At 34.8% G+C, this 16,857-nt stretch overlaps 1 protein-coding gene across 2 annotated transcripts; it reads left to right on the top strand.

Moving 5' to 3' along the window:
* The first annotated feature begins 1,820 nt into the window (after positions 1-1,820).
* LOC110384661 (uncharacterized) lies at positions 1,821-11,701 on the top strand. Of its 2 annotated transcripts, XM_064042117.1 has the most exons (7): positions 1,821-2,089; positions 4,471-4,576; positions 7,091-7,191; positions 7,601-7,669; positions 9,103-9,198; positions 10,306-10,593; positions 11,002-11,223. In XM_064042117.1, the coding sequence occupies exons 2-7, from the start codon at positions 4,474-4,476 to the stop codon at positions 11,206-11,208; spliced, it is 864 nt and encodes a 287-aa protein (XP_063898187.1). In that variant the 5' UTR covers positions 1,821-2,089; positions 4,471-4,473; the 3' UTR covers positions 11,209-11,223. The 2 variants fall into 2 exon arrangements, with proteins under 2 accessions (XP_063898187.1, XP_063898188.1); XM_064042118.1 differs by lacking the exon at positions 9,103-9,198 and having other exon boundaries at positions 11,002-11,701.
* Positions 11,702-16,857: the final 5,156 nt, after the last annotated feature.

Below are 16,857 nucleotides of genomic sequence, written 5' to 3'. Positions count from 1 at the left end.
TTGGCGAAGTTAAGATGGCGTGACGGTAATCTAAATCCTCTATTAGTTCTAATCCCTAACGTCACTACATAAAATAAAAGGTGACATCGCCAAGTCATGACTCAAAAGATAAATTAATGACGTATGCGTTACCTCCAAATACGTGATAACTCCAAAAAGTACTAATTCGAAACGTAATTATGAGATTTATAAGGAACGTTGACGTCTGACTAACTGGTATCAAAATGGCGTGACGATAATCAAAACTCTCTAATATATTCTAATCATAAACGTCACTAGACAATGACTCAAAAAATAAATCAATGACGTTTGCTGAGCGATGAGTTAAGTAGGTTCTGATCTGAAACGTCATTATCATATTTGTAAGTGATGTTGACGTATGACAAACTGACGTTAAGATGGCGTGAAGATAAAAGTACAAAGCGTAGTTTATTTACAGATCAGTCATAGATTGATAAATACTCTATCGTCACTATTTATGGTGTAACATACATTACCAAAATAAAAAAATATTTTATACATAGCACTTGAAACACAGAACACTACTTGAACATCCTTGACAGTCGTTACGGGTAGTCAGAAGCCAGTAAGTCTGACACCAGTCTAACCAAGGGGTATCGGGTTGCCGGGGAAACTGGGTTGAGGGGGTAAGATAGGGCAGTCGCTCCTTGTAAAGCACTGGTACTCAGCTGCATCCGGTTAGACTGGAAGCCGACCCCAACGTAGTTGGGAAAAAGGCTTGAAGGATGATTCCTAATTGGGAAGTAGGTATGTAAATACAACTACTTATTAAACCGTAAAATTATAAAGTTTTTTTACCCAATGTATAAAATAGAGGTCAAATGTCAAAATCTTAATAACAAAATCACCTACTAATTCTTAAATTAGCTAGCCAGTAATCCGGCAAAAATCTTGTTAGACTGACCACGTAAATGCTTAACCAACAAAATTACTTCAATAAATAATTTATTCCTATTAAACGCAAACAGAACCGAATTGTTTGCTAGTATTTGTATCGCATTACTGCAACTTCAATTTGAACCATATACCTTAAACTTAAAGTTGATATTCAAATGTCAATAAGATGTAACATTACTACAAAGTAAATTTTAACCTTATTTTTAAAGCGTTAAGGTTGAAATTTGAAAGACAATGAGATGTAAAGAGAGTACGTCAAATCGAAACTAAGTGGATTATAAACAGAATGCGCGCGCATCTGCGATGTTGAGCCATAATGGCGGAAAGCTCTTTTTAGTAGGCACACTGGATCGGTGCGGAACAGCTATTTCGGAACGGTTATCTATAGTAATATTATAATATTTATATTTGTTTGTTTGTACTTGGGGTCCCAAGCTACTGAACCGATTCGAAAAACTCCTTCAGGATCGGAAAGCTACATTATTTGCGCGTAATATGGGCTATATTTTATCATCGTACGGACAGTAGTTCTCACGTTACGCGTAATAAGTACTAAGTGTTATTGTTTATTTATTTTCGATGTGAAATATTTTGTTACTACAGTGACGTAATGGCGCCCACCGTGGGACAAATAGCGTGGATGGGTGAGTTTGTCAATGATAAGAAGACTACATATCTTTCATTCAATGAAATGGGGGCTCTTTCAATGAAATAAAACACTGTACAGTGTGAGAAGTCGGTGAATGTCTCTGCCACCCGCTGTATTTTAAAATAGTTCAAGCGCAGTATTTCGCAAAGTTCCAAGACGCCAGAAAGTCTACCGCAAATAATACAACACTAAAACCCTTACCAAGGCGTTCCAAAAATACCTGTTCCTAAATCACTGTTCCTAAAGCGAGACAGTCGACTTCATAAACAGCCCAGTGATCGCGACTCGGAAGCGAGCGCTGCTTATTTTTTACTCAAATAATCTATATTTTAAACTAAATATTTAGAAAAACCGACTATTTTATACACGATTTTCTACCTGAGTAATATTTTTGAGAGTGGCACCTATATTTAAATGAAATTTTCTACCATTTGTTGCTAAGACCCATATCAATGTGTTTTTGAGTCTAGAATGTGATTTTTTTGTTTTTATTTCCTAGCTGCTAAATAAAGGAATTGAAAGGTAAGTTATTATATTAATTTTAATAATAAACTAGATTAGTCTTTTGTAGTTTTTCTATTTCCTTTAAGAATTCAGAAATATATTATTATCAGCTGTTTGTAGATATCGGAAGGCGTGATTTTATTCAAGCAAATAGGAATGATATTATATTTCGGTAAAAAATAAATAATTTCTTTAATCAATTTTAGTATCCAAGGTTTTTCGTCGATTTTTTATGCGGCATTAAAGACTTATATTGACGTTATCAGGAATTGCAAATGCAAAGAGATCAGATTAGATTTAAATAAATAACAAATATTGTACCTACATAATAATGTAAGTTTTTTTACTGTCCTTATTTTCTTTTGCTTATTTTATGTCAATAGTATCTACTGGCAGCCTTATTACGATGGTTAATGCATTTTTAACGTCGTTTTTATGGTTTATAAACATTTACGATTGCCCTCATGGTTTTCCTGTTATTATTTTCGTGAATTCGGTTTATATATCATAACAGGTTTGTATTTTTTTTAATAAGATAGATAGATAGATATATTCTTTATTAAATTATGCACACCAATTAAAAATCAACAAGAACAAACAAAAATTTTGAAGTCGGTGACACAATGGGCGGTCTTATCGCTAAAAGCGATCTCTTACAGACAACCTTTGAAAATATTTCGTAGTAGGTACCTTTAGAAGTACCTATAAATTATATTCTACTCGAAGCTACATCGGATCGGTAGTGAACTCCTTTCGAACTCCGACAAAACGTCAAACATTTGTAGCGATAAAAGTTCCCTCTTCCGATACATCGAGTAAACCGTTTATTATGAATACTAGCTGTATCCGATTCCCGAGGGAACCACTTCCCGCACCCGGAAAAATAAAATCTTGTCTCAGTATAACCTGTGGAGAAAAAAAAAACATTTGAATCGACTTAAAAGATTTGGCGTGAAAGAAAAAAAGAAAGTTGTCAGTTTTAATTTTAAAATTTCCGATAACCTAACTGTAGAAATAACGTAAAAATAAATCATCATCATCATCCTCCTGCCCTTATCCCAATTTTATTTGAGGTCGGCGCAGCATGTTTTCTCCTTCTTCTATCTGCCGTCATCTCACAAGTAACATTCTTTCTTACCAAATAAATACGGTGAATATATATTTTCAAATTACAACAAAACAACTTCCCGCAAAAACTAAACCTACTATTTACCTAGGTACTTATGTTAATGCGTATATGTCACCGGAAAATAACAAGATCCGTAAGTTTGTGTAAATGTGGACGTAAAATATTACTATTTATCTCCCGTTTAGAATCTTACGAAAGTTTATAAACTTCCTAGTAAATTGATAAACTTACGGATCTTGTTATTTTCCGGTGACATATATAAACCTACGCAGTAATGAAATTGCGCATCAAGCCTTCTTATGCTTCATTTATTTCCCATAGATATCTAAATTCTCTTATACATAGCAAGATAAGTAAGTACCTATACCTTTGCACTTATCTTACCCACAAGAAAAACCTTGTAAGTACAATTTTTCCCACCGTGACCAAGTGGACCAAGAACCTTTACACATAATTTTATAATTGGAGGCCACACTGAAGGATGCTTGAAGAAAAAAGAAAAAAGACGTGTGAGCCGGCCTTAAGTGCTCTCGAATCGTGTAAAATTCACGGCCCAGCCGTTTTATGTCAGTTGTTAATTTGTACCGGTGGTGTATCAACGAGTACTTACGGGGTTTTTGGTACTGGTGTAAATATAAGATTCTGAAAATAATCTCTTAGCCTTCGTAGGCCCGGGGGTTGAAAAAAGTGAATTCAATCGAAGTTTTTAGTCGGTCAAATACCTGATTGTTGTTACGTGTGTACTTCTATTCATACTGATTTATGAGCAAAAACCAACTATCGGCCGACTAAACGTTAGTAGTGTGCGTACTTCTAAACGTCTCCAAATGAATTCATTAAAAGTGGGTATTTTTCTTCTAAATTCTCTCGTATCTAATCAACTAAGTATATTTTGACTACTTAACGACAAAAAAGGGGTGTTATGAGTTTGCACGCTGTATGTGTCTGTCTGTCCAAGTGTGTCTTAAAAAAACTGATTTTTTTTTTTTACCCGACTGCAAGAAGTATTATGTATTTTTAATACTTCGCAACACAAATTAACTTTTAGCCCGAGCTAGGACTTATGGTAAACCAATTCGGGATATGGAGTTGGAGTTTCTTGAGAGTTCATCTCTATGAGAACTCTTTGGAACCGTGCAACTAGCTTGACGTTTCGAAAGAGCTGTTATTCACTGGACCTTTTGAAAAAAAACAGACTTTGACTCTACTTCCAATAGGTACGCCGTGGTTTCCAAGGTCTGCAAGTCTAAATATAAAATTTTTGTTTCAGAGAATGGCACCAGTGAAGTTCGGCCTGTTCAAAGCTCGCAGCAGAGACTATCAGGAACAGCCTTCGACTGAGAACCTACTGCACACCAGCCATAGCACCGACAATTGTGAGTTTTAAAACATATTATGTCATCAAAAAATTACAAGGTCCGTAAGATTATTTACCTAGGGAAATTATAGCCTTTCGTAAGATTCTAAATAAGTGATGAAGTGAGTCCTTCTAGGAAATTTTTAAACTCATTAGTTTCCAAGATCCATTGATCTTGTTAATTTCTGATGACATGATTATATATTTGAAGGTCTTTTTTACTTTAAAATGTAGCATTCGAGTTATCTCCGTGGTTCACCCGCATCCTAAGGGAGCTTTTTCGACTCAAATAAAAAGTAGCTTGTGTCCTTTTTCAGGCTTTAGATCTTAAGACTTATATGTTTACATTTTGTTTAAAAAAATCGTGTCAAAGTGCATTAATTTCTGTGATGTAAAAATAACTAATACATAAGACGTAAAGTTTTAAAATAACTCAAATCTCGACCCAGTAAGAATTACTTTAAAGAAATTAATCTAAAGTGGTCGGTAGCGTGTCGCACGGTATAGAGTATCGACTATTTCCTGCCATTATAGTGAGACTACTTCGCGTTTCTACCCGCGTCTTGTGGGAATCCGCTCTAGGATAAAAAGTGCACTATATTTTATTTTGATAAATAAGCTAAAATCTTCATAAATATAGTAGTTTGTGTGAAAGGATAACAAACCATAGTCACATACCTACTTATATAGGTACTTCCTTATATAAGTAGATCTGGATTTCAGCTTTCTTTCAGGGCAAGATGTACTCACGCTGAAAGAAAGCGGTTTTTTATTTCTAACGCATTATCCTTTTCACTACCACATAAAAATACGTAGGTACTTAAAACTATGTATCTACTCCTATATAGTAGTATAGCTTGAATCACCATAACAATTCAGTTTATTTTTGTCCAGATGCGGGAAGCAGTTCACTCTATACTCGGATATTTTCTAAACACATTTGTCCCCTACATCAGCTGTGGTCAGTATTTATCTACTTCAGTATCCCAGTTGACAAAAGGCGTTCTGATATTCTTAAGTGGAAAATTGCTGTCTACAGTACCTAATAACGTCAATTGGTATACAAAGAACATACTGTGTGTATGAATTATTATTGCGTATTGTGTTTATGTATCTTATTCTTGACTTCAAAAGAGAAGAAAATATGCTTATCCAGATACATCAGAATCAGGTTTCTCACTGCAGGCCAAAATCGTCTTTTCAAAATGTTGTCTATCTTTTTCATTCCAGTTAATCTCTGAAATTCCTGGACTGATTTTGGTGGGACTTTCAGTAGTAGACAGCTGATATAATAAAGAATAACCTAAAAAAAAGTTTGCTTAAGAATTTTTGCGCATTCTAAGTATATTTTTGTTAAAGTCCAAAATTAAAATAGGTAAGTGCTAAATTAAACACCTGAAAAAAATATGCACTAGATAAAATTATTCCTGTACCTATATGACATTCACAGAAGATCAAGATAAAATCTTTAACCTACTTAAATGTAATTTCCTCCGATATCGACTGTGACTGTAGGTAACACTCCAGCTAGTATTTAATTTCCGTTGCGACTTGCCACACTGTTGTTCTGCAAAACCTATAATGTTATACGTATCTTACTAACGCGGGTGAGCTTTACTTGTGTATGTGTATGTTTAAATTTGATACTTTTAGTATGTAACACGTGTATGAGTAACATATGAGTATGAGGGCGCGGGTTCGATTCCAGGTAAGGCCAATGCAACTTTTCTAATTTTGTATGTACTTTCTAAGTATATCTTAGACACGAATGACTGTGTTTCGGATGGCACGTTAAACTGTACCTAGGTCCCGGCTGTCATTGAACATCCTTGGCAGTCGTTACGGGTAGTCAGAAGCCAGTAAGTTTGACATCAGTCTAACCAAGGGGTTGCCCGGGTAACTGGGTTGAGGAGGTCAGATAGGCAGTCGCTTCTTGTAAAGCACTGGTACTCAGCTGCATCCGGTTAGACTGGAAGCCGGAAGGCTCGGAGGATGATGAGCATGTAACACATGTATATTTATCACCGATCGTTCACTATGGGCTGTTTAGGTAATTTCCGGATTGGCAATTTGCGGATTTTGGCCTTGTCTTTTCTTACCTAATAAAAAATTTACGAGTTACCTACGTAGAAGGTTGCCCCCTTAATTGCTTCTTTCAAGCAGAAAGTAGAAACACAGTGGTGATTGGAATTAGGATGGTATATTTTATTACATCTTTAATTTATAAAAGAATATTGACCCACATTAGGAAGTTTATGGGGAGTTTGTTGCGCCACTTCTTCCCAGCATCCCGGCAAATACACATACAAAGAGGTGAAGGGCGGGCGTTTTTGGTGTAGTCCTTTCTAAAACTGTTGATCAAAAGTGTAGATTTCATTCTTCTTTGAAGAACTGACTTTTTATCTTTATCTTGTCTATGTTTTCGTGATGTTAAGTTTACAAAAGAAGAAGTTAAAGCTTGCGTGACATGCACACCTAGAGCCGATGCAATCTTTTAGTAAGTTATGTAATTCTTTCTTGTGTTCATTTCCAGTGGGTCCGCCATCTTCCCCCATACCGTCGACCAGTAAGGGGGTGCTGGATGACGCGGCGTCAGCTGATCTGGCAGACCTCAATATTGATAGCGAGGATGATGTAAGTTAGATCAAAGATTTTTTCATTCATGCTTATCACCTTTGTTGAAATATACGCATCATGTACGTATAATACCTCCTTTACAAATATCCAAGTTTATACCTACTTCAATCATTCGTCAAACATTCAATCATTCAATGTTCACTTCAATCGTACATTCTTACATTCGAAATATAACAGTCGTCCAGGATACATGTCTTTCTACAACCTGCACCCATATCCAACAACCTTCCTAATTTACGTAGGTACCTACATGTAGTAAAAGGTTTTGGCTTAAGTCTTACAGCCTCCTGCCTTACGCTAACCCTCCTTAGGAATGCTATTGAGGTGGTTTTCCCTCCACCTTGCCTGGCCTTAACTCCCTTAGCATTAGTGAATAGGCCAACACACAAGAGATTTCTGATTACAGGACACAATATCACAACAGAAAATAGTTACTCGGCGAGTGAGTGACACAAGCAGACTGGAAGACTCTCAGGTAATAATAAAAATAAATAAATAAATAAATGTTTTATTGGCATAAAAAATAAAATACAATTACAAAGGAAGCCCTGGCTCCTGTGCTAGGTGAGACCTGTGTTACAGGAGCCAGTGTCTTCACCCGTTTTTTAGAACAACACTTTATATGCAATAAAATCTAAGGACAAAATAAGTAAAGTAAACATAAGAAAAAAAAAATGAATATGCTTGCTCTTTTGCTGAGTGGTGTGATGAGAGTGAATGTAAATATGTATGGGTTGTGCTCTTTGTGTGTATTTGTGTGTATGTGTGTGTGTATGTGTGTGTATATGTGTGTATGTATGTGTGTGTGTGAGTGTTATTGTCGTCATGAGTACTGTTCTTTCATTAGGTTTTCCGTCTGTTCGTAATCAAGTGTTTGAAGCCATGATTTAAGTACCTTTTTAGTTTTATTTTTAGTTTGTGGGTTGAAGTTTAGAATTTTGTTAGTCTTGTTGTACACATATGTGGATAGGAATAGCCGCTGCCGACGAGCCGAGGCGGTCTTGCATTTGATCGTGCTACATACATTGCCGACAGTTCTTTTATGTTGGATTCCTTGTTTGATCGGTGTGATTATATGCTGTGCCAATATGAGATTGAGAAGGTATAGTTGTCTTACTGTAAGTACTTGACAATCTTCGTACAGTGTTTTTGTAGGGAACCGATATGGCTTAAAGGTCATTACCTTTAACAGAGATCGTTGAGCTCTCTCGAGGCTTATCATGTAAGATTTGCAGGCGCCCCCCCATGCCGTGATGCAGTAACTTATGATGGACTGCGCCAGTGCTTGATAAATGGAGCGTAGGAGTTGGAATTCGGCCACTTGTCGCAATCGTAATCGTCGGTAATATAATAACGTGGTTTGCTTTGTAAATAACTATAAGGGGTATTGCACCAATTAACCATAATGATAACTTGTCATATACTTGCCGCCCATTGGTCACATCGGCGATTTGACAACTGAAAATGGTTCGGTTATCGTTAAGTTTAATATTGCAACTCACCGTAACTAAAGCATACTCGATTCTTACGCTAGAATTCTTACGCTACGAAGGCTGCAAAAAAACTTTCTGAATAATCTGGAATGTTCTCAAATTCATCATGGCTGGTTTCATTGTCATTTTCTGTGCATGGGTCCCCGGTATTTCTCTATTTCTTAAATCGCATTAAAAAAACTACTCAGTTGCTGTACTCAAACAATTTCAGAGAGCGATGCGTGACTTGAAAACCATTCTGATCTTAAAAATTAAGGTTCAAAAAATTAACATTAAATTAAAAAATTATCCATTCATTGCCACTAAAACTAACTGAAAAAAGCTTAAAACTAACAAAATATAGCTGCCTGCCTGATTCTACCAAATTGCTGAACACACAAAAAGAAAATTACCAAATCACAAAATTATTTTATAGTTGCAACCCCGAGCGGTGAAGGCGCGATGGCGGGTAGGCGGCCATTTTGTTGTAACGTCACGTCGCTCCAATCTCAGGCGTACTTTGAAAACGGTGGTAATAGAAATAAATTGGGCTTACTTCATCTATCAATATTTCTTTGACTGGGACTTGTCCTTTTTTTTTCTTCTATAAATATAGGTTCAGCATTTTATGCAGTCGAATATTTAGGTACCAGTGTTGTCTCAATATAATGTCTATTAAAAATGAAGCCAGCCACAAATAGGTATTCGTTTTGGAGACATTTGGAGAACACAAACTTTATTTTACCTGAAGTAAACTTTCCTTAAAATGAAGAACTAAGCTAAAAACTTCTAAAAGTAACAACTGTGTATAAAAACTCTTATTATGTAAAAAAATTAACCGATCTCACCAAAAAGAACTTGGTCTTTTCAATCGTTGCTAACTATACCACGCGCGGCGAATGATGATCCAACTGGCAGTTGTAATAGTGATGCGAAACTGCGATAAAATACTGTTAGGCAAAGGTCATGTCATTCAGACAGGTGCATTTCATTGCATTCATTACATTCAACGGCCTTATTATATTTCATTTTACTACACATTAATTTTTATTAAAATATTAAAATCGAGATGTACAATTCAACAATATTATTGACCAACCGTTAATAATAAACGTCGATATTTTGTTTATTGATGTGTCCCTTTTTTTCAATAACAGCTAGACGACGTAACTTTTGCAGCACGTACCATGTACATTTGCATTGAGTTTTTTTCCATTATTTCAGAACATTACGTACCTTTTTTTTTCCGACGTCAAAAATCATCAAATGACCCCTCCCGCTGTGGGTTAGCAGCGGTGAGGGAGTGTCAGACTCTTACTGACTAAAAACCGTCGTGTTCCGTCATAGGCCTTTTATAATAATTTCTTAATATTCATTTTTATAATTTACAAATTAATGTACACAATTATGATTTTTTCGAATTTTTAATGGGCCTGTAAAGGATTTGTTGTGACAGGACGTCACTACAATGTTAAGCGCTAACGAACTGTCATAGGGATCATGATTCGCCGCGCTTAGATAACGACTCTATAACCCTATGCGACTAGAGATGGAATTTTGACATTTGCATCATAATTTCAATCTCTAATCGCAATACAACGAATAGATAGATTATAAAAACCACTACTACATCTTCCAGATAAACTACCAGCCCCTTAAAAACCAAGCTTCAACGGACGCTACTTCCATGTCTACTCTAAATTCTGAGCTAGAAGACCGAGAGACCACGCTAGTAGACGATGGAGACGGTGCCTCAACATCCTGTGACGTTCTCTCCTTACAATTCGATGATACTTCTATAGCAGCCAGCGAAGACCTGTCGGTCTACTGTGGGACTTTAAAGAAGACTAAAAAGATCAGAATTAAGGAGGAGAAGAAATTGAGAGATTTGGATATGTGGCAAGCTAGTAATGTTGAAGTTATGCAGGTAAGGTTTCAAGATGTTTTAAGTAACTGGTCTTTTTCTTTTCATTGCTGTGCAAGGGGCTCGACTCATGAGTAATAATGCCGAAATCGCTTTGTTAGTTTTAAGGATTTTTGACACAGTAGCTCGTTCTCTGGAAGATGGTGATTGATACACCCGTGCGTGAAAGCACGTTAATGTTGGTTCCACGCCTGATCTCTCTCCGGTGGTGTCGGATTACCGTCCCATCGCGCCATGAGAGTGAAGGCATAGTGAGTGCACCTGTGTCTGCGCAAATGCTTGTGCACTATAATATGTCCTGCGCAGTTGGCTCATCTCCTTAGAGAGAATAGCTACCGTAACTGCATTATTGCTTTCAATATATTTACATTTTTGTATAAAGTATATTTCACCGCCTTTTTTCCTCAACAGAATCTCCTAAGCAGAAGTGGGACCCTAGATGACCAGATCAAATGGGAAGCTATTGCTACAGCCCGAGGCCTTTGCACCCTCAAAGACAGCTGTACTTGCGACGACTGTGTGAGGGCGAAGTACCTCGCGGGGGTCACAGATGGCGACGGAGGCCTGGGTGCTGCGCCCCTTTTTAATGCCATCAGCGTAGGGTGTGTGGTTCAGTAAAAAGTAGAAAAAAGGATGGTGATGGAAAGGACAATGTGTGTTTTTTAAGGTTGGTAGAATTGGTAATTGTGTGGTATTTTGTGTTTTTTGTGTGCTAGCAACTATGCATTGTTTGGTAGTTTTTTAAACTCTGCAGTATTTTGTCGTTGTAACTAAAATTACAGAACATAATGCTATAAATACGATTTATTGTGCATTATTATTTCTGAGTGTTTTCTTTTCGAGTATTATTTCAAAGTGCAGAGTTTATTTCAAACTGCAGAGTTTGATATAACTGCTAAAAAGAAGGCTAGGCTGGATTAAGAAATGTGAGAATACATATTCATGTGTTTATTACGTAAAATTAGCCTTATTTTAAAACTCTGCATAATCAAATAATCACTTATATACTAGTGAAAGGTATTCAATTATTCTTACATTCTTGTACAATGTGTTGTTTTTGACAAGCAATTTGGAGTGGCGTTTGTGTGTCTTATTTTGAAACGTAATTGTATTTTAAATAGTAATCTTCAATTATGTCATTATTTGATAAAATTTAACAGGTAAGACCAAATAAAGGCAGCTTCTTTTATCCTAAAAATACTCTAGCTAGATAATAGTCGATGAGTGAAATTCAATTTACTCTTATTTCTTAGGAAATAAACCAGTAACCGATTTGTCTCGCTTGTGTGTGAAATAAAGATAATTTATAGCCACAGTTACAATCAATTTGATTCTTGTGTGATTAGATACATAGTGGCGAATAATATATTTGTCTGTTAACCTTTGCTACTGCAAGGGCTGAACTTGTTACCTAATTAAAATGTTCTTTTATTCGAGAACATTTTTTTCCGATATGTGGGTCAAACTGAAAGACACAGTGAATTTTATATAAATATCTTATATGAAAATATTGTCATTTTTATTAGTCTGATATTAAAAGAAGGCCTGCCTTCTGTGTAGCTTGTGATATATCAATGTTTAGTCAATTTAGTTGTGTAATTAAATATTGAATAAAAATAATGTAATTTTTTAGTGGTAAGAATATTATCATGGTCGGAAAAATTCTATCAAACGTTTTCACTACAAGTGTTTTTTTTTTATTTGTTTAACTATCTTTCTTCAAGTTATCTAAATATATAAAACTCAAAGGTGACTGACTGACTGACATAGTGATCTATCAACGCACAGCTGAAACCACTGGACGGATCGGGCTGAAATTTGGCATGCAGGTAGATGTTATGACGTAGGCATCCGCTAAGAAAGGATTTTGATCAATTCTACCCCCAAGGGGATAATATAGGGGATGAAAGTTTGTATGAAACTTGCCCACGCAGACGAAGTTGCGGGCAACAGCTAGTTTTAAATATACATTTGAGAATTGAAATTATGATCATTTTCACCTACTATGTAATATGAAAATATTATTTCTTAGTTTGAATGAATTGGTATTTTCTTCATTATTTTAGACAAGATTCCTCTCAGTTAATTATAGTTCAAGTAAGGTTTATTTATGTAATATTTAATTATTGTTAGCTTTAAGTAGATAATCTGATATACTAGCGTAGAATTAATCAGAAAAATACGTTTTATTATCTCTGGTATTGCTGCCATATTTTAGAAATCAATACCTTAGTTCGATTTTACTACTTTTGTACTAAGATTAATTGAATTTTTAAATGTAAACCTAGCTTATTGTCCTGATATTATTACTATTAGTTACAAAATATATCTTCAAAGTTAAAAAGAACATACACTTTTCGATATAGTGATGTGGTCTTTTTACTTATGAGGGTAAAATACGTATTTTTTATCGATTTGTGAGTGTCGTCTTAGGCTGCAAAACTAGTTAAAATATTAATGAATTTTCCCAATTATGATATTATAATATTAATGTTAGAACACGTGAATTATTCTGAATCTTCGAGCGATTTGATTAAAGGCCTCTGTGTAATTCCGTGTAAGACTGAATTGTACTCACTTTATTGTATTATACTAGGAATATGAGAGAATTGAGGATAAAACACACACTTTTGTACGGATACTGCTTGAACAACTTATTTGCAGGGCAGTGTATGTGATTATTTGAATCATGAATATGGGCCACTATTGACTGCAATGTGAGTAATGCCACTGTTTTGCTAGCATTTCGTCTAAAAAATCTGATTTTAAAGGTGATTTTTTCACTTAACCACATATTGTCAAAGGTTCGGATGTAGTGGATTTGTAAAATTACTACTACCTAGGATGCAGCTGTAGATGTTAATTTAAACACAATCTAGGCAGAGAATTGATCCAGGACTTCCACCACGTACCTATGTGGAAAAAAAATACAGTCAGCACCAAAAGTGCTGATCTTGAGTAGTATCCTGTCCTTGTGTCATATATGGGATACTCACCGAGTGTTTAACTATTGTGTCTGCATCGTGGACAGTGAAGTGGTTAAAGCAACCCCTATGACGCGATTGAAAATTAAAAACTGAAAACTAAGTATTCACCATAAAGGCAAATGCTAGCGAATTAGTGTGCAAAGAGAATTCCTGCTGGCGGGAATTATACTACTAAAAGTTATTTTCATTCACAATCTTTACAAGAATCACCTACAGGTTAGGTTTTCTTAAAACTAGATGTAGCTAGATCATGTGTTTAGAACTAATATTGTAGTTTTTTCATGGATGTTAGTTACTCTATAACAGATAGCAAATTATAACTGAAATACTTGTGTTATTTTTGTGTCAAAGATCTTGAAAGTATGTACAAAAGGCATAGAAACAACTCATATTTTTTATTGACTGATTAATGGGAATTGACTCTTCTGAAAATGCCATATTGAAATGTGTTTCCATGGTAGTCTTTGAGAAAGATTTCGTAATATATGAAAAGTCTCAGTCATGTCATGTCAATGAATTTGAAATTTGAATCAATTTGCAAAATATGGCCTTAGAATGGATACTATAACGGGTATTTTGTAACAAGGCTAGAATTTTTTTTCTGGCTAAAAATTAATTTGATTGAATGTTCTTCTGGTATCTACGGAATAATATATTCAGAGCTTCATGTCTTACTTGACATAAAAAAATGATTTTTTAACTACCTACAAGAAAAATACACACAAAATTACTGTTTGTATATTTGACATTTAATATTTTATTTTTAGCACTTCAAAAATCTTGCCTCTTAGTATTAAAAACTGTGTGTTTACGATACTACTATATAAGACATACAAAATATATGAAAAAAAATGTAAAGAAAGTATTTTTACATGTTAACTGTGCAAAGTTATCAATGGTAATCAACGATTTCTTGAATATACATAATGTGTGTGATTTTTCATAGATAATACACTAACTTGTTGGAGAAAGGACGGTTTTGTTAAATACATAAAGGTCAACAACGTTGGTAAGAAAGACCAGTTTGATATAGTTATCGGCACGAATCTTGAGCTCTGACCTACATCTGCGCAGAAGTGATTTGTTAGCAAAGAACCGGAAGAAGCGCTGCGGCCCAATCACCGCTTTAGACCGCCCCCGCGCCTCACTTCATACCACAAAAGGGACCCAATAAATTACTTCTGCGCAGGTGAAGGTCAGAGCTCAAGATTCGTGCCGATAACTATACCGAAGCTTCACTACAAAAAAAAACTAACTTACTGCGGATTTCAATCCATCTGTTGTTAAAAATTTCAAATTTAAATTATGGCAAATTTGAATCAGTTACCTATCTAAAAACAAGAGATGGATTTGTTATTGCAGTCCGCAGTTATTTACCTATCTTCTGAAAAGCAAAATCGTCCTTTCAAACAACATACACCTGCAAAGTATAATTTTAAAATTATTCACTTATTGTCATGTATGTAATATATTATATACAAGTAGATATACGTGTTAGCATAGTATATACATAATATATGTACCTTATTAGGTATACTTTCATACTGTGTGTTTTGTAACGATATGGCTCGATAGTCACCATTTTACGAGAACAGATCGTTAAAAAGTTCATAACTCATTTACTTACATATAATACTAAAAGAAACAAATTAATCAGTATTCTTTAAAAACCTGTGTTTTCAAATAAAATCAATGACTTGGTACTTTTACTGATATGTAACTATGATGTTCTTTTATTAATAAAATTAAATGACTGGAAATTTTAAATGCGTCTTATATTTGTCTGTCATTTGAACATCTTTGGCAGTCGATACGGGTAGTCAGAAGCCAGTAAGTGTGACTCCAACATAGAGTTGGGAACAGGCTAGACTGATCATGAATGTCTCCCTAACTAACTTAATCTTTAATTATTATCAACTTCAGCGAATTACTTAAGTAATATTAAATGTGTTCATAAAAACAAAATTGTTAATATCCTATCGAGCCACATCATATTTTATAATCCGTGTATTACGATTACAACTTATGCCTTTTAGTATGGTTCCTATACAACTTTCTTACTGTCAATATGTGAAACTTTTCTATCAGTATAGCTGTGTTAGCTAAATAGAGTGTGGAAAAAATACAAAAAAAAAGTATTTCAGTAAAAATAGACATACTTACGTATTTAAAATGTGATTTTTCATAATCTCGTCTGGTTACACAAATGTTGAGGCTGACTTACACGACTTAAAATCCATAATTCGTCTTTATCAAATTGAAATTAACGAACAGTATTTTCAAATATTTTTCTGTAATTTTAATCAGTAAGAAGTGGTGCAAGTTAGCCTTAATGTAATATATTTTATTGCTATTCAAAACCTTTGTGTGTGTAAATCACTTTGAAGCATATAATTCAGTATTTTCCCATAAAGGTATTATTTTCATTTGACAAGCAATGCTCTGCCAAAAATCTCTGCAGTATCACTTATTATTCGGTACTGCAGAGTTATTTTAAACATTTATTTTTCAGCATATCGTGTTAAAACTTACAATGAATCCTTTTGTGTTTAGAATACTAACTTTATTATTTCAATCTGCAAACTTTAGTTCTGCAGAGTTATTTAAATAGCCATGTTTTAAGCATTTATCATGCAAATAAATATGATTTATTCATAATCTAGATTACATGTCTAGCAACAATAAAGTTATCAATTGTTATGAACATAATAATTATCAATTTGTTCGCATAAATCGTTAGTTTGTGTTGTAATTATATTATTGTGCTGTCTGGTGGTAATGTGTTTTATTTCGAAGTAGGTACGGTAAACTGCACATCAGTGGTAACTGTCATGCACCTTAACTCAATAGTAATAAGTACGATTTTCCTATAAAACTGTTACCACTGACCTGAAGTTGACTGTACCTACAGATTTTAAAGGCTTATATACCACAAAATAAAAAAAGAAATATTATCGCCAAAAACCGTATCGAGATGTTAAAAACTTTATTTGCATTTCCATCCACTGCCCACCATCTTCTTCAAATCGTCGTTTCACGGTACAGCAGGATTTTCCTTATATTGTTGTTGTTACTGTTACAGCCTTTTTATCGTCCCACTGCTGAGCACAGGCCTCCTATCTCACGGAAAAGGATTGAGCGTTAATCACCACGCTTGCTCAATGCGGGTTGGTGATTTCAGACTATCTAGTCCAGGTTTCCTCAAGATGTTTTCCTTCACCTTTTTATCAGCCATTGGTGTCCAAGATATATTAGTACTAAATGGTAAATGAAAGTGGCA

This window comes from Helicoverpa armigera, chromosome 27, assembly GCF_030705265.1.
Source record: "Helicoverpa armigera isolate CAAS_96S chromosome 27, ASM3070526v1, whole genome shotgun sequence".
Lineage (NCBI taxonomy): Eukaryota > Metazoa > Arthropoda > Insecta > Lepidoptera > Noctuidae > Helicoverpa > Helicoverpa armigera.
This window is presented reverse-complemented; position numbering and strand designations above follow the sequence as displayed.